This window comes from Sceloporus occidentalis, unplaced genomic scaffold (assembly GCF_023333645.1).
Source record: "Sceloporus occidentalis isolate IW3139 unplaced genomic scaffold, rSceOcc1.0.p SCAF_6, whole genome shotgun sequence".
NCBI classification, from domain to species: domain Eukaryota; kingdom Metazoa; phylum Chordata; class Lepidosauria; order Squamata; family Phrynosomatidae; genus Sceloporus; species Sceloporus occidentalis.
In genome coordinates, this window is record NW_028316986.1 from 93,435,441 (window position 1) to 93,455,476 (window position 20,036).

Here is a 20,036-nt window from a genome sequence, read left to right on the forward strand (position 1 = left end):
AATACTGAACAGGATGTTGGCCTAAGTCATTAGTCACAAAATGACTTCTACAAATACAGTTGAGCGGTTGTTGCTGTGTATCTTCAAGTTGTTTCTGACTTATGGCGGTCCTATCACAGGGTTTTCTTGGCAAAGTTTGTTCAGAGGGATTTCCCCCTGCTTTTAGATGAGAGACTATGAATTTCCTATGGTTACCAGAAGGGTTTCTGTGGGATTCCAATTCTGATCTTCAGAGTTGTAGTCCAACATTCAAAACCACTACACTATGGTGGCTCTCAGTTAAGAGGAGGTTCTCTTTAACATCAGCACTACTTTACTTGGCACTTCCCTCATGTTTATCCTGTCTAGAACTATCTTTGACTGTTACAAATGTGTAATCTAGAGTTATGCACTCGTGACCATTACATATGCATGATCTTTATATGGCCCCTCATAGCCAGCATGGTGTAGTGGCTTGAACGTTGGACTACAACTCTGGAGGAACAGGGTTTGAATTCCCACTGAGCTATGCAAACCCATTGGATGACATTGGGCAAATCACACATTCTCAGTCTAGAGGAAGGCCAAGGCAACCCCTCCCTGAACAAATGTTGCCAAGAAAACCCCATGATAGCTTCATCTTAGAATGACCATAAGTCAGAAACTATTTCAAGGCACAAAACAACAATGTAGCCTTTACTTTAGGGACTACATAGGTACTGTCAAAGTTTCCCAATCCCTACTTACCAAGCATCAGTCACTGCAATCGACAGTGTTCTGTCCCCCTGTCAATCATGAAGCAGCTGGCTGACATTCCTATCCCTTCACACAAGCAATCTCCAGCATGAGGGAGAATTGTGGCCTAGGTCTTGCTTCTGCTTGTCACATTGGAGATCACTCACAAGAGGAGGTGAAAACTGCAGCCAGCTGCTTCCCAAGCAACAGGGGGACAGGTCCCAGTTGTTTGCAGCAGCTTCTTCCCAATAAGTGGGGATGAGGTGGTTCAAGTTGGGATTCATTGCGAAGTACTATAACTACAGTGCCTACACATACGTATCTCCCATACAGGAATCTGGCCACTATCTTTAAATTACTAAGTGCATACTTTCTACTCAACAGATCTGTACATTTCCCATTCTTTTTAAAACTGAAAGGTTATGATATTCCTTCTTTCATACATTCACTTTTAATTTTCTTCTGTTTTAACAGACTGGGATCTAAAGCACTATAACGCAATATAAAATAGTTATTACGTAAGAATTAAATTTCATTTTTGGTAGTTTGTTTAATAATTCCATACTAAATATGTTGGCGGAGGTATTCATTCAGCTTTTTTAAAGCATGCAAAAATAAAAAATAAAAAAATGTAACATTAATTTCCAGAAATGTTTTTGTACAATAGGTTAATCAGATTGATAGACCATAGCAAAATTTTCAGTTTGAGCTGCTGTGCAAAATTAAACAGTTAACAGTCTCCATTAACTAACCATAGCCCCCTTTTAAAAATTGTGAACAAATTATGAAAATGGCAAAATGATAAAGGATTCACTAAATTGAAATAAGTAAATTAATCAAGTACGTATTTTATGACTCCTTAGAAAAAGCTAGTATTTCCATAATTTTAACCAGTTAATAGTTTTCCAATCAAATTAAGGATGGCTAGTTATAGGTAAACTGGAGCCATCAGTTTGGTAAACAATAAGTACACTCCATTTTATGAGAGTCTTGCTAAAAGCTTAAGTACTTCTCAGAAGTGTTCAGATCGCCAACCTCTCAGAGAATATCGACATTTCATCCATTCTAATTTCTTTCACTCCCTGGAGAGTTCTTCTGTAATGATCCTTTTTGTATCTTTGTGCTTTGAAGATAACATGAACTACAATGTACAGGCCTGTCCTGTAGTCTATTGCCTATCAGAGTTCATTATGAGAGTTCTTGTCAGCTGATTTGAACATGAGAATTGAGTTGAAGATTTTTAGTGCTGGTCCTAGTTTAATGCTCATTATTTTGACTATATCTGCTTGCGTCATTAGCAGGAAAGCTTCTCCATCAATTTGCTTAAGAAAGAAAAAAAACTATTGTTAATATTTTAGAGCATTTAAGGATATAGTCAAGCCATTTATTACAGTTAACAAATCATAAGGCAAAACAATGACAACATAACTACAACAAAACCAACCAAAATAAACCAATAGTTGTACAGTCAGCCCTCCCCATAAGCAAGCTTGCCTTCTGTGGCTTTGAGCTGACATGGAAGGCAAGCCCCAGCAAAAATAATAGGGTGTGTACCCATGCCGTGCACCCCATGCACCGCTGCGAGCACGCACCCCAATATTTTCTATGCATGAGCATACACTCTTTTCCCCATACAATGGAGGAGGGGGGGTCTGGAATGCATATGGGGAGGTCGGGCTGTATACATCTTATACACCTTTACACAAAAATGTAAGCACTCCATATTAGAAAATAAAAACAAACCGTATTAAAATAGAATACTAGGGTATAATTAAGTGTAAATGAATACATTTTAAAAACAGCTTAGTAAAATGTATTTAAAATTCTTGACATTAAAAGTATGCAGCCAAAATAAGATATCCCTCCTGCTCCTGAGGCTATGATTCCTATTTAGCACCTCACATAATTTGGACTAGAAGAGCTATCCTTTAACTGATTAATGTTTATGGAACATGGCCTTTAGGTTTTGGCTGCAGAAAAAAAGAACCTTGCAACCTCTTCGTTACCTTTTCCCCAGTATATTTTAGCAAATATATAAGATACAATTTTAAAGCTCTATCTGGGAACTTGGGAGGGGGGGGGGAATACAGCCGGGCAGAAAGGGGCGGCAAGACGCCACCCCTTTCTGCTCCAGATGGAGGCCGCAGCAGACAAATGCTGCAGCCTCCATGAGGCCTAAAAAGAACTCGCTCCTGGTGGTTTCTTTTTAGGTCGTGCACGAAGGCGGCAATGACATTTGCATGCCGTGGCACCGTTTGAACACTACGCTGCACGTACGTCATCATGGCGGCCCCCACGTGGATGGGGGTGAGCCATGATGGTGCCTGGACAGTGCAGTAGGGTTCGGGAGCATGCAGACGCTCCACTCTCCTGAGCCCTAAAATTGGCCTCGGGCTGGTGCTTTGCACCAGTCTGTACTGGGCCTTACCGTACTATTTAAGAATATACAAATACCATCTTAATAACTGTCCAGAAGCCAAAACTGAAAGATTGAACTCAAGACTATTTGAATTACAGAACATTTTGGTTCCAAATCTCTCTATCAAACAGGGATCTAACTAGTGTAAGTGCCAAATCATGGCAATATTTATGACTAACCATTATATAACTGGACATAGGGCCCCATCACATTACATTGTTATTACACTATATTCCACTTTAACTCCTATGGCTGCTTCTTGTGGAATTCTGGGGTTTGTATAGTGAGACACAGGACCTCTCTGGCTGAGAATTCTAACTGCCCCTCCCTAAATTGCAAATCCCAGCATTCCATTCAATGTTACCATGGTAGTTAAAGTGAAAGATAGTGCAATAACAGTGTAGTGTGATGGGGTCCAGAGTCTACCTTTTTCCATCCATATAATAATCATCTACATTAATCATTTACAGTAAATGACATGAATTCCCCTCTCCCTCTGATGATGCACTTTGTATGTGCACAGTTGTTTCTGTGTCAAGGGAAAACATATTTCTTCTGCTCAAGTCAACAGAGCTGCTTAATGTTTCTTTTCACTTCTGCAAAAAGTGTATTAAAAGGTGTATGTTGGCTGAAAATACTGCTCCCCTAAAATACACCTGTTGCCAAACTCAAGTTAAAAATGTTCTTAGGAACAAAGGAAGCAGCTTTATACTATTCTCCCTGCTAACTTGAGTATGGTCAACTCTGACTATCAGCAACTCCTCAGGATTTCATGACAGAGTCTTTTCTATCCATACCTGGTATTCTTGGTGGTCTCCCATCCAAGTAGAAACCAGGCTTGACATTGTTTTGCTTCTAAAAATCAGGTAAGTTCAGGTGTGGTCAGGGTGGTATGGTAAATGTACCATCATAATTATCTGAGATATCTTTCCCACACCTTTCCAAAGAGGAAATGGCTAAGTGCCACTGTCCAAATCATCATTATTATTGTGAACTTGAAGGCTTTCATGGCCGGCATCCATAGTTTTTTGTGGGTTTTTCGGGCTATGTGGCCATGTTCTAGAAGAGTTTCTTACTGACATTTCGCCACCATCTGTGGCTGGCATCTTCAGAGATGCCAGCCACAGATGCTGGCAAAATGTCACAAAGAAACTCTTCTAGAACATGGCCACATAGCCCGAAAAACCCACAAAAAAACATCATTACTATTATTTCCAAGAAATATAAAGGGAGGGGGGAATTACATGGTTCCTTAGCAGTCACATGGCATCAATGATTTCCAACAGACAATACAAAAAGCTAACAAGCCAAAAAAAAAAAAAAAAAGGGGGGGGGGGAGAATGCATCAAAACCAATTCAGACAAGGTGCTGAATTCTTTGAAGTACGTATTTAACTGATGTTAACTGTCGTCAAGTTGCGTTTGACTTATGGCAGCCCTATGAACGAGAGACCTCTAAGTCACCCTGTAATTGACAGCCCAGTTCAGGTCTTACAAACTAGAAACTGTTGCTTCCTTGATTGACTCTATTCACCTGTAGTGTGGTCTCCCTATTTTCCTTCTGCCTTGCCCATCATTGGATTTGTCTGGCATGACTTCTTTCTCTGAAACCAGTGTTGACTTTTTGTGATTATGGCATTGCTTTCTAGACGTTCACAGACTCTCTGTTTAATGATCTGCTCCAGAATCTTTCCTGGTATAGATGCGGTCTCTTCCAATTCTATGATTCTATCATTCTAAAAGATGACTTTTATCCATGAAAATACTGAGCCCTGATTATTAAATAATTAATTAATTATACTCACTTCATCTTTGAACACCTTGCCATGTTCCTCGCAGCCAGGTAAACTTCGTATGAACTCTGAAACCTGTCAACCAATTTTGACAGAGATTAAAAGATAAACACCATAATTGACATAATCCTGCAATCTATTTTGCTCACTATTTTCTCTCAAAATGGGAGGACATTAATAAATCAACAGATGTTTACCAAACAAAATGGCAGTTACACTATACCTTGAGATGAGCAATCCCATTGAAGCTCCACTCAGATTGACTCTTTAACCCAATTTTTTTTCTGGATCAAATCAAAGAAATGTCATTCCAATTCCCACCCATAGCAATAGCAAGTACATTTCTATATCACTTATCAGTGCATTAAGCACACCCTAACTGGTTTACCACGTGTAAGCTAATTGCCCCCATCAAGCTGACTCATTTTTGTGACGCACGGAAGGATGCAAGGCTGAATCAACTCTGAGTCTCTGGCTGGTATTGTGGTTTGTGAGTGGGTGCAGTACAGGCATTTGACCACTGTGCCAACAGGGCTCCTCTGTCTATGTAGATACCCCATCTGGGGTGACCTTCTCCTCATGTAATTTTATTTAATAATTAAGATAACAAAGGTTTTCTCAGGAATATCATAACACATTAAAAATCAGACCAAGAAAAAAATGCCAATAAAAGCAGTGAGAAATCACATTTTAAAAAAAGTTTATTAAATTTTAAAAAGATATATAAAACTTGTTTAAAAGCAAATAAAAAGAGAAAGCTGCACTACTACTTCACAAGCTCCTCTGGAGCGCCCAGGGCAGCTTTCTCTAGTGAAAGAGAAAAGCTTTCTCTCTCGCTCCCCTGCTGCTGCTATGCACTACTCCAAAAAGTGCCCTGTACTGTCAAAACAAATAGGTTCACTGGTGAAAGGCACCAACCGGATTCTGGCCTTTAAAATGAATTCATTTGGTAAGAAGTGTCTTGATACATAATTTGTAGAATATACATCAAATATTGAACATCCAATATATTTTTTTTGGAATTTTTTTCCTATTTATTTCTCCTGGCAGTGAAGTCAGTCTTATTTACAGGTTCTAGAATCTGGACTGGATTGTAACTTTTGATGAAATACAAGCCATGAACTTTTGTGCATTTGCAGGTCCAGTTTGGATCCGTGAGTGTAGACCAGTTCTGTATGCTGTTATTTCAAGTGAGTCAACCACTGGGCATTTCAGATATTCCTTCTACACATACACTAAATGCATGCAGCAGGGAGGGAATCAGACTCCACCTTCTACTCACCCAAGTCACCTTTCAATACCAAGAATTATGAAACAGAGCATCTACCACCAAAAATGCTGATTATGAAGGGCCCATTCACAAGAAGTATCTACATACACAGATGTTTGTAGGTATCTAACACCCTTTGGACACATTCTGCTGAACACATGAGGACAGCAAGCATGGTTTCATGTATTTAATCTGGGTGTGGAAGGTACATCTAAACAGAGTTTCAGTGCTCTTTTATCACAGACATGCATCTTTAGCACTACAGACATAGTATACTTTAAAGGTGGAAAGGAAAGAAGGAACTAATGTCTAAATTACTCCAAGACAGTACTTGCTCTTGTTCCTACACTTCCTGTTCTTCATCTGCACTAATACTTCCTTAAAGGAGGATGCTTTTAAAAAACGAGAAGCCCAACAATAAATTAGAACTCAATCAACATAGTCTGAATAACAAAATCAGGAGAGAGGTACAGAGCCTGACCACCCTATTAAAGGTCTCTCTGTTTTGGATCTGACTCACAGAAACAGGTCTTAAATAACCTGCCCTTAAACAAACTAAAGGCTTGTGATGTGATGTGAACCTCAAGAGGTGTTAACTAGAAGAGGAGGGTGGAAACTATCCACCTGATAAAGACAGAGGAAGTCCCCTTATGCTAGAATGTAGGACTATAAACAGAACACATTAAGGACATCATTACTATCATTTCTGCTAAGCAAATTATGAAAGTTAAAAGCAACAGCTGGCCTCCTGTTCAGTAATTACAATATCATAAGCCTGATTTATTCCACTATAGTTATTCCAAATCATGTTTATTGTTGTACAATCACAACCATCAAAACGTCTCCTAAATTCCTTCTCTTGAAGTCTTTCAGGGTCCCTGTAGCCAGTTCTAAGATACTGGAGAGCAAGATGGTGAAGTAATGGTGTGTCCAACTTTCCCCCAGCTGTGGGACACATTGGGACAGGAAGCTTCAACAGGATCCTGACAGACCCTTGCAGCAGTTTCTGTGGCTGCCTTTCTCAGCATGCCCCATGATCAGGAGAGGGATGAACACGTCATAACTCACTGCCCCACTCTCCAGCACCCAAGCAGTGGCTGTGCTGGAGGCTAGCGGGAGCTGTCAGGCTTCAAAGGCAGGATTTTGAAGGATAGCATCAGGAGGTCAGAGCTATTTCAGCATGGCTACATGTCCCAATGCAGGGCCTTGGCCAACATCAAATGCAGACAATACTAACAGCAATTAAAACATGAAGAATTCATCACCACTCCAAATTAATGGGCAGGATCCAATTCTAGCCTTCTGCTTGTTGACCAGTGAAGTCGAGCAGAGGTGGGAAGGGGCAATTTCCTCTTCTTACTGCATGTCTCTCTGCATCCCTGAAACTTGTTCTGGAGGGCTGGAAAACCTTTCAGAGCCAGTTTTCAGGGATCTACAAGAAGCTGCAGGGAGAATAGAAGAGGAACATTCTGATATTCTGTTGCTGTAGTCAGTACAGCATTGGATTCAGACCCTTATATATGCACCATACCAATGGCAGTATGTCCAAAAGGGCTAATAATCATGTGCAGCTCAGTTCTGTTCAGAAAACACACCTCATCCGTGCTCCACTTGGAAACTTTATTGGCAGGGATTCCAGCCACAGTAGGAAGAAGCTTGCTCTGCTGTTCCCACCGCAAAGGAAAGGATAAGTTTTTCAGCTTGGGAGACAAAATGACTGGCTGAGAATGGGAACTTCTGTTACTGAAATCCTTGGCATCTACAAATAAAAACAACCCAAAAACAAACATTAAATGCCATACTGACATTGGTGACCACACCTGCAAAATAACTCTGTACTTTAATTCAACTGTTGTTGTTGTGTGCCTTCAAACTGTAACAGATTTATGGTGATACTGAGGTGAACCTATAACAAGATTTTCTGAGGCTGAGAGCATGTGACTCATCCAACGTCACCCAGCAGCTTTTCATGGCCAAGTGGAGAAATGAACCCTGGTCTCCAGAGTTGTAGTTCAGTGCTCAAACCACTATATTACACTGACTCTCTTAATATTATTAACTTGAGTATTTTTTGTTGTTATTAACGAACAGTGCTCATTAAAAAAAAAGTACGGATTCCAAGCCCCTAATGCTCTTTACTCTCTCTTCCATTTTCTCCAAATCGATTTTGGCTATGCTATTTCTTTGGGAGGGGGGGTGGTGGTGGTGGTAGGGGAAGGAGAATAAGGAAATCAATAAAATTCTAGAAACTAATGCAGTTCTGATGTTTATTTAGCACTCATGTTTTTATCTGAACAAGGCAAACTGAGATGCATGTACAGCTATGGTTCTCAGATTTTACCCCAATCCAGTATACTATTTTTCCACAAGTTGACTGCAAAATCTCATGAGTAGTACCACAGCTTCTTCAAGTTATTAGAACACCATCCCTCCCAACTGGGCATGAACAAATTCAGGTAAAGTTTCTAATTTTTCTAACTCAAAAGACATCTTTCCAATCACTGTTTCACCTTGAACATTTTTCTTACATATAAGAAGTTGCCCCTCATTCTTTATTTCTGGATGGTTGTAATTTATTTATACCCCATCTTTATTTCATTATGGTATTAATGCCTGATAATTTATGTGCGTTTTGTATATTTTATTATTATGTTGTGATTTATATATTACTAATATTATGTATTGTAATATATTAATCACAGTGGGCACTTGGTATTGTTGGGCTTCCCATCTGTGGATTTGAGAGTCCACACCCCATATTATCCAGTGGTGGCGTGTGCACACGGGTGTGCTGTCACTGCCCCTTAGATAATATGGGACTTGAGCTTACCTGAGTTCTTCCCCATCTATGGGGATGGGGGATGCTCAGCCAAATCCCTGTGGAAAGGAAGGGGTCAGTATATACCTTTTGTATTTTAATAAATGGGGGGGGGGAGCACCAAACATTATATCAACTGACAGTTGCAACTAGAGTATACCTACTGGATCATCAGAACTTAAGTGATTCAGCAGATACTCTATTTGGGACTGGCAACTGGGTTTACATGTAAAGCTTTATGTCAGTGGTTCCCAACTTTTGGTGTTCCAGATGATTTGGACTTAAGCTCCCATAATTCCTGATTGTTGGTCAGGTTGGCTGGGGCTTCTGGGGGCTGAAATCCAAAACACATGCAGGACCAAAAGTTGAAAAACATTGCTCTATCTTCACAGTCTCTGATTAGAGCTCAGATCATGTTGCATAAACAGTTAAATACAAAACAACCCTATGACTACAAGTTAGGTGTTTCATTCAGGCAGTCTTTGAATGACTATGCCTACTGGTAAAGTATTTCCTAAAAGTAATTTAAAAACATAATTTTTGAGATTTCAAAAACCAGAAAGTGCATTGCCAAACAAAATACGGCATGAATGTACAGAAGGCCCTTCATGTTTACTGGGGTTAGGGATGCAGAAGCCCTGTGAAAATGGGGAGGGGGTAAATGCAATGTTTTTTTCCCCAGAGAGCACACTTCTCTAGGAATCTCCAGGTTCTCCAGCACAACTCTATGGCCAATATCTAGCAGGGGCTGGCCACAGAATTACATTATTTTCTCTAAAAATCTCTAGTTACTCCAGCATGACTCTATGGTCAGTGTTCAGCAAATTTGTACAGGATGACCTAAAGATTCCCAGACAGAACATATTAATCAAATTCATGAATAATCAAATCCACAAACGTCAAAGCCACAAATATGGAGAGCCAAGTGTAATATAAAATAGTTACCTTTGGTTTCATTTAGACATGGTTCTTCGCTTTCCATCCTCCTTTTTTCATACCCATTCTTTCTAGCAAGTTCCTTGATTGTCTGGCTTCCCCTAAAGAATACAAAGACTTCATCTTTAATTAATTACATAAAAATAATTCTTCCTGTTAACAATGTATACACGAAGCCATTCCTCAAGAGGTGTCCTCTAAGGGTTGCCTTCATCCCCCAGTGAAACATATAGAACACCTACATACAAGTTACTAAACTATTTTCAGGGCTAGAAAATGAGACTTTACTTCTACTGCTGCTGCATGTCACTGTACCATTCCTTTCACTTTGTGTGTATGTATGTGCCTTCAAGTTGTCTGTCAACTTATGACAACTTCACTGATTTCATAGGGTATTTACTGGCAAGGAATGCTCAGAGATGTTTTTGTCATTTCCCTCCTCTGAAATAACAACTGTTCAAATTAGCTATGCAATTTATATACAGCATCGCTCCCAAGCGTCCTTTCCGGCCTGCTTCCAATAAACAACCCTGGTACACGGAAGATCTCAGGGCAAGGAAGCGGGTCGCGCAACGACTAGAGCACAAATGGCGAAGACATCAGCGCTTGTCTGACAGGACACTCCTTCGCTCTCATTTAAGAGCCTATGGAGTGGCAATACGTGCAGCGAAGAATTCTTTCTATGCTGCACGTATTGCGTCCGCAGAGTCGCGTCCGGCAGAGCTGTTCAGGGTTGTGAGGGAGCTAACTCGGCTCCCTCCCACCTTGAGCCCTATCTTGGAGCCATCTAAAGCCTGCTGTGACGATTTTAACAACTTCTTTGCGGATAAAATCTCTCGGATAAGGGCTGATCTCGACGCCAGTCTTTGTGCAGATCCTATAGGAGAGGTGTCCGAAGCGTCCGTGGTCCCTGTTATACTGGATCACTTTGAGTTTGTTAGTACCGATGAAGTGGACAAGATCCTCCGAAGTGTTAGGAGGACGACTTGCTCTCTTGATCCCTGTCCCTCATGGTTGGCAGCTCAGGGGGGAGATGTGGTGCGACTAATGTTGCATCACATAATCAATACATCTCTAAGTGAGGGCCAGTTTCCATCTAAATTAAAATTAGCAGTGGTTAAACCCCTGCTAAAGAAGCCCTCCTTAGACCCCCTGATCCATAATAATTATCGGCCCATCTCGCTGCTACCTTTCTTAGGGAAGGTGATCGAGAGAGCAGTCGCCTTCCAGCTTCAGTCGATCTTGGACGACACCGATTTTCTGGATCCATTTCAAACTGGCTTCCGGGTGGGCTATGGAGTTGAGACTGCCATGGTCGCCTTAGTTGATGATCTCCGTCTGGGCATGGACAGGGGGAGCGTGTCCCTGTTAGTGCTCTTGGACATCTCAGCGGCCTTTGATACCATTGACCATGGTATCCTTCTGGGACGCCTGAGGGAGTTGGGAATTGGGGGCACTACTCTGCAGTGGTTCCGTTCCTACCTCTCGGGCAGATCCCAGATGGTGGAGCTGGGGGACTGTCGCTCCGACAGGAGGGCCCTGACATCTGGTGTCCCTCAGGGAGCGATTTTGTCCCCTATGCTATTTAACATTTACATGAAGCCGCTGGGAGAGATCATCCGGAGACATGGGGCGCGGTGTTATCAGTACGCTGATGACACCCAGATAATTTTCTCTATGTCTCCGACTGATGCAGTAACTAAGGTTGGCATCTCTCCTCTAGATGCCTGCTTGGCGTCAGTAATGGGCTGGATGAGGGAGAACAGACTCAGTGTGAATCCAGGGAAAACGGAAGTACTGGTGATAGGCTCCCCGGTTCCTGGTGGTGAGATCTGTCACCCGGCCCTGAACGGGGTCACGCTCCCCCTGAAGGACTCGGTGCGCAGCTTGGGTGTACTCCTTGACTCGTCGCTCCAGCTGACTTCTCAGGTGGATGCGACGGTCAGGAGTGCTTGTTATCAGCTTCGGCTGATACGCCAGCTGCGTCCCTACCTGGACCGTAAGGACCTTGAATCTGTCGTACATGCTTTGGTAACCTCTCGATTGGATTTCTGCAATGCGCTCTACATGGGGCAACCCTTGTACCAAACTCGGAAGCTGCAATTAGTGCAGAATATGGCAGCCAGATTGGTCGCTGGTAGCTCCAGGTCGGACCACATAACACCTATCTTAAAAGATCTTCACTGGCTGCCTATTCGCTTCCGGGCTCAATACAAGGTGTTGGTTTTGACCTATAAAGCCCTAAATGGCTTGGGCCCAGGGTACTTGGAGGACCGCCTCTCCCCACATAATCCACCCCGCACACTCAGAACATCTGGGACTAAATTGTTGGAGGTCCCTAGGTCCAATCTTATTCGGACCTCGCAGAGAGCTTTCACTATTGCTGCCCCTGTACTATGGAATAAGCTCCCTGCAGAGCTTCGCTCCGCCACCTCATTAGATGTTTTCAAAAAACAGCTGAAAACATATCTATTCCGGCTGGCCTTCCCACCTTAATTTGTTTGTCTGTTTTTTTTCCTGCCCCTTTTTTCCTTTCTGACCCTGGATCGATGAACGTTTTTGCATTTTTCTTCTGCCCCTGATATATGTATTTCTTATTTTATCGTTTCCTGTTCCTGTTTTTGTAATTAATGGTTTTTAACTGCTGATTGAATTTTTAACTTGTATTGTAATGTTTTTATAACTTTGTAAGCCGCCCTGATCATTTTTTGGAAGGGCGGGGTAGAAATAAAAAAATTATTTATTATTTATTTATTTATTAAAAAGAGAGTTCACAGTGCATAACCCATCATATCCCAACAATTATAACATCTGCTTACACACCACACTACCCACTTACTGTATATACTCGTGTATAAGTCTAGAAATTTTAGTCACAAAATTGACCCCAAAACCTGAGTCAACTTATCCATGGGTCAATGTAAATACTGTACCTTAACTCTTATTAAAAAAGGAACCACTCTCTGGTAAAAGGTAAGAGTGTAATCTATCCTGGAAGCACTGACCTCCCTCTACTCTCTCATCCTTCCAGCTTTTAGGGTGAGCACAAACAGTCATGCCAGCTTGAATTTTGTAAGTTCTTTAACAATGTTTTCCTTTGCCCTATCCTTTACATCCTTTGTTACATGCCCTTAAGTTTTACCCTTGACTTATCCATGGATCATATCAAGATCCATAATTTCGGCCCCAAAACCTGCCCTCAACTTATACATAGTATCTAACATGGGAAAACACTGGTAATATTGGTCTGTGAATATTCAAATACTTATCCAAAATGCAATGGGAGCATGGAGTTTCTAGCACTGACAATTGCTGCTACTCCTTTCTGCTATCAGTCATGCTTCTCTCTATTCTTACTGCTTCCTTAAGAGTTTGATATATTGATATACAGCAAGACAAAGGCAAACAAGCAGAGAAACAAATATGTTGGTGCACAACCTAAAAGAAAATAGACCCACTGGGAACTCTATGTCCTTCAAGTATACTACAGAAAAGCATTAAGTAAAAGTGCAGAGAGAGATGGAAATTGCCTGATCCATCTCAATGGCAGGGCAGGCAGCCTTACTGCTTTTGGTGTCAAATGATAGCAGAGCTGTTCATCAATCTTTCTTATGTGAAATTCACTATGAATAGGGAAAGGGATGAACTCGACAAAATGCTGCACCACTTGGGAGTATTTTGTTTACTCCAGGCTATTCATTTCAGCAACACTTTCATTTAGTCAACCACTGTCATTCAAATATTTACTTCCTTGGGACAAATGTCACGTTCCATCCTACTACTGAAAAGCTACCAGAGCCAGGGGCCAGAATCCTATTAGTGGCATATACAAATATATGTTTCTTTTTGGATGCAGCCAAAAGTGCTTTTCTGTAGCCTTTTTGCACACTGTCTAAAACCTGCAGCTGTTAAGTCTTGAGAGTTGCTACTCCAGCTGCTTACTTGTGGTAGGAGGAGAAAACGTGGAGGCAACAGTGCTGAGAAGGGAAAGGGGAGGGGGGAGGGAGGGAGAGAAGGCAATATTACTGAGGAGAAGAGAAAGGACAGAGCAAGAGCATGGAGACAATATTGCTGAGAAGAAGGAATAGGAAAGAGATTGTGGAGGCAATATTGCTGAGAAGAAGGGATAGGAGAGAAGCGTAGAGGCAATATTGCTAAAAAGGGATAGGAAAGAGAGCATGGAGGCAATAGTGCTGAGAAGAAGGTATAGGAGAGTGCACTCCACCTGTTGAATGCTCTCCCATTTCCTTCCGCTTCTGAGCTGAGACAAGCTGTTTCTACATCATTGTCTTTTCATCTGACTTCCTCACTTCTCTGTCATAAGCAGCAGCAGCATGTGCTACCCCTTCTGAGGCTTGACAGCTGCAAGGTTTGGTATGGGTGGTAGATGGAGCATGAAGAGCTAGTGGATAGCCCCTTGTGCCTATTAAAACGGAGTAGGGGGCAGACACAGAACTCTACAAGCAGAACAGTATGCTCTAGGGAAACTAGAATGTTCCCCTGCTTAGAATCATAGAGTTGGAAGAGACCACATCCAATCCAACCCCCTGCGATGTAGGAAATCACAATCAAAGCATCCCCAACAGATGGCCATCCAGCTTCTGTTTAAAGACTTCCAAGGAGGGAGACTCCACCACTTTCTGAGGGACTGTGTTCCAGTGTCAAACAGCCCTTACTGTCAGGAAGTTCCTCCTAATGTTGAGGTGGAATCTCTTTTCCTGTAGCTTGCATCCATTGTTCTGAGTCCTGTTCTCTGGAGCAGCAGAAAACAAGCCTGCTCCCTCCTCGATATGACATCCCTTCAAATATTTCAACAGGGCTATCATATCACCTCTTAAACTTCTTTTCTCCAGGCTAAACATCCCCAGCCCCCTAAGTCGTTCCTCATAGGACATGGTTTCCAGACCCTTCACCATTTTAGTTGCCCTCCTTTGGATATGCTCCAGTTTCTCAACGTCCTTTTTGAATTGTGGTGCCCAGAACTGGACACAGTATTCCAGGTGGGGCCTGACCAAAGCAGAACAGAGTGGCACTATTACTTCCCTTGATGTAGACACTATACTTCTATTAATGCAGCCTAAAATTGCATTGGCCTTTTTAGCTGCCGCATCGCACTGTTGACTCATGTTCAACCTGTGGTTTACTTGGACTCCTAGATCCCTTTCTCATGTAGTCTCGTTCAGCCAGGTGTCCCCCATCCTATATCTGTCCATTTTATTTTTCCGCCCTAAGTACAATACCTTACATTTCTCCGTGTTGACTTTCATTTTGTTAGCTTTGACTCAGCTTTCCAGTTTATTCAGGTCATTTTGAATTTTGATCCTGTCCTCTAGGGCATTAGCTACTCCTCCTAATTTGGTGTCATCTGCAAATTTGATAATTATGCCCCCAATACTGTCATCCAAGTCATTAATAAAGATGTTGAATAGCACTGGGCCCAGGACAGAACCCTGTGGCATCCTACTGGTCATTTCTCTCCAGGATGAAAAGGAGCCATTGTTGAACACCCTTGCTGACCTTCTGTCAGAAAGTAAAGACTTTTTTAGAACTACAGTAAATAAGCAATTTTGGTATAGATCCCAGAGAAAGGGAGGATTAGGCCTCCCTAATATAAAGGGATATTATGAGGCCAATCAATTAAGATATGTAATAGAAGGTATGTTAAGTACATCAGATATGCACTGGAAAAGAAGAAATACATATGAAAATAGGGAATATTTTCTTTAAAGAATTTAGTAGAAAAGAAATTAAAGAAATTGAAAACCCACTTATGAAAAATATACTAGAAATATGGAATAAATATAAAAAAGAATTATTGAATGAAAACTCATTGATAGTACCAATAATAATAGTAAAGTCATTCCCAAAGAATTTAAGAAATTTATTAGATAAGGAATTAAAGGAAAGGAAGATAGATAAAATAGAAAATTGGATAGAATTAAAAATAAGAAGAGAAAATATAAAAGAGAAACTTAGGGGAATAAAAATGTCATGGTTTCATTATATGCAAATAGAACAATGGTTTAAAAATTGAAAGAAAAAGAATATAGAAAAGAAAAAAATATACACAATTTGAACAAATAATTCAGAAAGGAAAAGAACTAGAGGAAAATGAAAGTATGCAAGGAATAACTAGCAAAATGTATAAAATAGTAATGAAGAATAAAAGAAAAGAAATAAGCCAAAATATTTGGAAAGAGATATGGGAAGAAGAATTAGGATGTAAATTTTGTGAAAATGAATGGAATAAAATTTGGGAACAAAGACATTTGAAAAACCTATCGGTACGAATTAAGAACATTATTATAAGCTGATCTGGAAATTGTACTTGACACCAGTGAGATTACATAATATAGATAAGAATAATTCAAAATATTGTTGGAGAGGATGTAATAAAGTAGGATCATATATACATATGTGATGGCAATGTAAATATGTAAAAAAATAATTGGGAAACTGTAATATTAGAAAAAGAAAATAATATGGATATAAGAATAGATAGAAAGCCAAATATAGTATTGTTATCACTGTATAATGATACAGAATGGAAAAAAGAAGAAAGAAATCTTGTAACAAATTTGCTTACAGCAGTGAGATTAATTATAGCAAGAAGCTGGAAATCGAAAATAAATGTGGAATTGGAGGATTGGTATAAAGAAGTCTAGCAAATAGTGATTAATGATAAATTAACATGTAAAGTGAAGCAACGATTATGGCAAAGATATGATTTTGATTAAATATGGAAAGAAATTATTGAAAAAGTATTAAGAAAAGAAGATGAAAAATTACCTTCACGAGATGAATTAAAATTTTGGTTGGAGTATATGGATGGGAATGGCTCTGGGGAAGGGGTGCACTGAGGTGATATTTAGGCGGGTTACAGACCGCCAAAAATACGTAGTGACTACGTATTAGGGTTAGGAAGGTGCGGTGCTTCCGCACCCCCTAACCCTAATACGTAGTCACTACATATTTTTTGGCGGCGGCCGTTCCAGACGGCCGCCGCCATGTTTACATCTTGGACGCATAGCGTCCAGACGTGTTGCAGTGCCTATGATGTTGCGAGTGCGCCAGCGGCGCCTCGCGGCGTCATAGCTGCGCCGCGGAAAGAAGCTCCATTTTGGAGCTTCTTTTTTGCTCCGTAACAGAGCCGCGCAGTTTGGCTGCAGCGGCTCCCTCACGAATCAAACAGCGGCGGCGGCAGATCGCCGCAAAGCGGCGGTTTATAACCCGCCTTTGTATAAAAAAAGTAAAGTGTTAAAGCATATATTTGTATGAAAAAAGCATAATAATTTGTATTGTAAAATTTAAAAATATTAATAATAAAAAAGAAAGTAAAGACTTTTAAAAAAATCTGATAGGTTTTTAGAACAAAAAGAACTCTTTTTCTCTTAAGCCCTGCCTTTATTTCCTGACTTTTTTCTGCCTGAGATTCCAGTGGGTTTACAAAGTTAAATCAAATACAGCAAAAATTTCTTATGACATCCTTAAGATATCCAAAAGTCAAAAACATAACTAAATTATAAACATAATTAAGAATAATTTTAAAACATACACACTAAAACATCAGCAACAACAAATACAGACAATAGACCACTGCCTTTTCTCATCAGTAATTAGTTCTCACAAGTCAAAGAAAACAAAACAAAACAAAAAAATTTCCTGCGTTCAGAAGGATATCTCATGGAGAGTGGCCCCTCAAACCTCTCTAGGAAGGAAGTACTAGAGCTTTGGAAAAGCCACCGAGAAGGCCTTTCTCAAATTGTGCCTTAAGTTTTTCTTATTTGCAATAATGCTGTGTATTTCACAAATGCAGCAAGGTTCAACATAAATATGTCAGAGGCATGTAAGTGAAATATCTGTTCCACTTAACATGTGGAGTGGAAAAAGCTAGATGCCAGGGGCGGGAGGAATGAGGTGCAAAGCATTTAGCTTACGGAAAATACTAAATAAAAACCTACAATAAAGCTTACCCAAAGGAAAGAAAGGAAAGAATGTAAGTGATATTTTAACTTTATAATGAGGTCTAAAAATAAACAAGAGTTTTCTGTAACAGCTCTTGCAGTTGATACCCACAATCTACTGATAATCAACTTTCAAAACTTCAAAATTATTTCTGGCTATTTTGTTGTCTTTTAAAAGAACACATAAATATCTAAAAATAAACTTTTAGACATCCTAATTACAGAAAAACAATTTGATCTTGATTTCATTGCTTTTTAATTGAAGAGGAAGCTGCAATAATCCAAACACCAGAGTGAGAGATATCAAAAGCATGACATTAACTTTCCCAAACAGCATCCTTTATCTGGTTACATGTTGTCATCACCACTTAATACTACAGAAATTGTGAATATGTAAGATTATTGTTTAACCTAAAAGCCAGGGGCACAACAACCTGTCTGATATTGGAAGTCAAGTAGGGTCAGCCCTCGTTACTACTTGGATGGGAGACTGCCAATGAATACTATACACATCTATGAAAGTTTATGAAAGCTTATGCTACAATGTCTTTCTGTGAATTAGTCTCAAAGGTGCTACAAGATCCCTTTGCAAAATAAACACCAGGGGCTGTAGGACATCTTTCAGGAAAGGACTGACAAAAACCATCTCCGAGTATTCCTTACCTAAGAAAATATGAAATTCATGGAGTTGTCACTAGACTGGCAACTTGAAGACACATACACATTTGTTCCCTGTGGCTCTGGAAGGCAGGAGATGATTGAGGTGACTGACTGCAGGAGCAAGTACCCACATGCCACCCCCTCCTGTACTTTGCCTTTGCCTGTTGTTGTTGCTGCCACCCTGCTGTCAATTCTCAGTTCTTCATCTGTGGATTCTTGCATGGAAAAGGGAGAGGGGTAAGAAATGGCCTACACAGCCCGTGGTCCCTTCCAATGATATGACTCTGTGACATATACACACATAAGGTTAACACTATATATCAGGCCAGATAATAGCCAGTAGTCAAGGCATTGGACAAAGATTGCCCCACCCCAGATTTAATGCAAAGGAGAACACTGTTTCCTTTTTCTTGTTTTTATATAAAAAAACCCTCTTTAAGCCATAAATATCTGTTGCAAAGAAGGAAACATTTCTACTTGTAATAGCAACTTGGAGGATATTTCCTTTTTAAAGGAAATTACAAAATCAAGTATCTCTAAATACCAAAAATGAGATCTCCATGAAAAGAAGATATCTTATCTATTTTATATAAGTCAGATTTGGGCATTGCTGAATGCCACCAATTACTGTGGCAGATGGCTCACTGTTTTAATGAGATAGTTGATGGTGACAGTGTTTCTGGAAATTGACACTGTGGGCATTGTAATGACTGTGCTAGTTTCACAAAACCTAAATATACTAGGAAAATATTAAAAATATTAAGATAATGTTCATGTCCTTGTATTTGGTTTGTAAATGTTTCACTACGGTAGTTTCTTTTAACTGTGGTACAGACAGTGTTTTTGGCATTCTATGTCCAATCGCTCAAGAATAGTTCATCAAGAGATTTACTCTGCCTTGTACAAGGACAGTGTTTATTTCTTTGTTTTTAAATTATACTACATGTATTAGTCAGCTCAATACTACAATAATGTCCATGTTATAATACAATAACATTTATGTTTTGATGCTCACATGATTGCAATACAATGAGCAAACTCATTGTCATTTCTAAGGACTACAACATATTATTTATATGAATCTTTGTGGTATTTAGCTAATGGATTAGGAGATTGCATCATTTATATGACACTGTGTATGATATGATTTAAGGGGCCTGAACAAAATAGTTAATCCAGAGAAACAATGACTAGTACAAGAATTAAGAAGTTCAGAACTAGAATACTCTGTCTTAAATGTATATGAAAGATACCTATAATTCTTTTCTTTGGCATCACGCATTGCAGGTTTTTTGCAAAGTTTCCCATCTGTGTCTTCTTGGTTTGATGAATGGAGCTGAGCTGAAGATGTTAGGCCAATGGGACTGGGACATGTTCTATTACTGTTCAAAAATAGAATGACAAGAGTTTAAACTCCTACATTTACATGAAATCCAATCACAGAAAATGAAGAGTTAACATAA

At 40.0% G+C, this 20,036-nt stretch overlaps 1 protein-coding gene across 9 annotated transcripts in view; it reads right to left on the reverse strand.

Annotated features, from left to right (window-relative positions):
- Positions 1 to 1,264: 1,264 nt before the first annotated feature.
- The window catches only part of L3MBTL3 (L3MBTL histone methyl-lysine binding protein 3), a 114,761-nt gene continuing 95,989 nt past the window's right edge, over positions 1,265 to 20,036 (reverse strand). For all 9 annotated transcript variants that reach the window (XM_089530401.1, XM_089530399.1, XM_089530392.1 and 6 more), the window contains 5 exons: positions 19,827 to 19,955; positions 9,959 to 10,050; positions 7,791 to 7,954; positions 4,938 to 5,000; positions 1,265 to 2,036 (listed from right to left, as the gene is read on the reverse strand). In XM_089530401.1, coding sequence (XP_089386527.1) covers positions 1,893 to 2,036; positions 4,938 to 5,000; positions 7,791 to 7,954; positions 9,959 to 10,050; positions 19,827 to 19,955 — 592 coding nt within the window. In that variant the 3' untranslated portion in view covers positions 1,265 to 1,892. The remainder of the gene's footprint in view (positions 2,037 to 4,937; positions 5,001 to 7,790; positions 7,955 to 9,958; positions 10,051 to 19,826; positions 19,956 to 20,036) is intronic.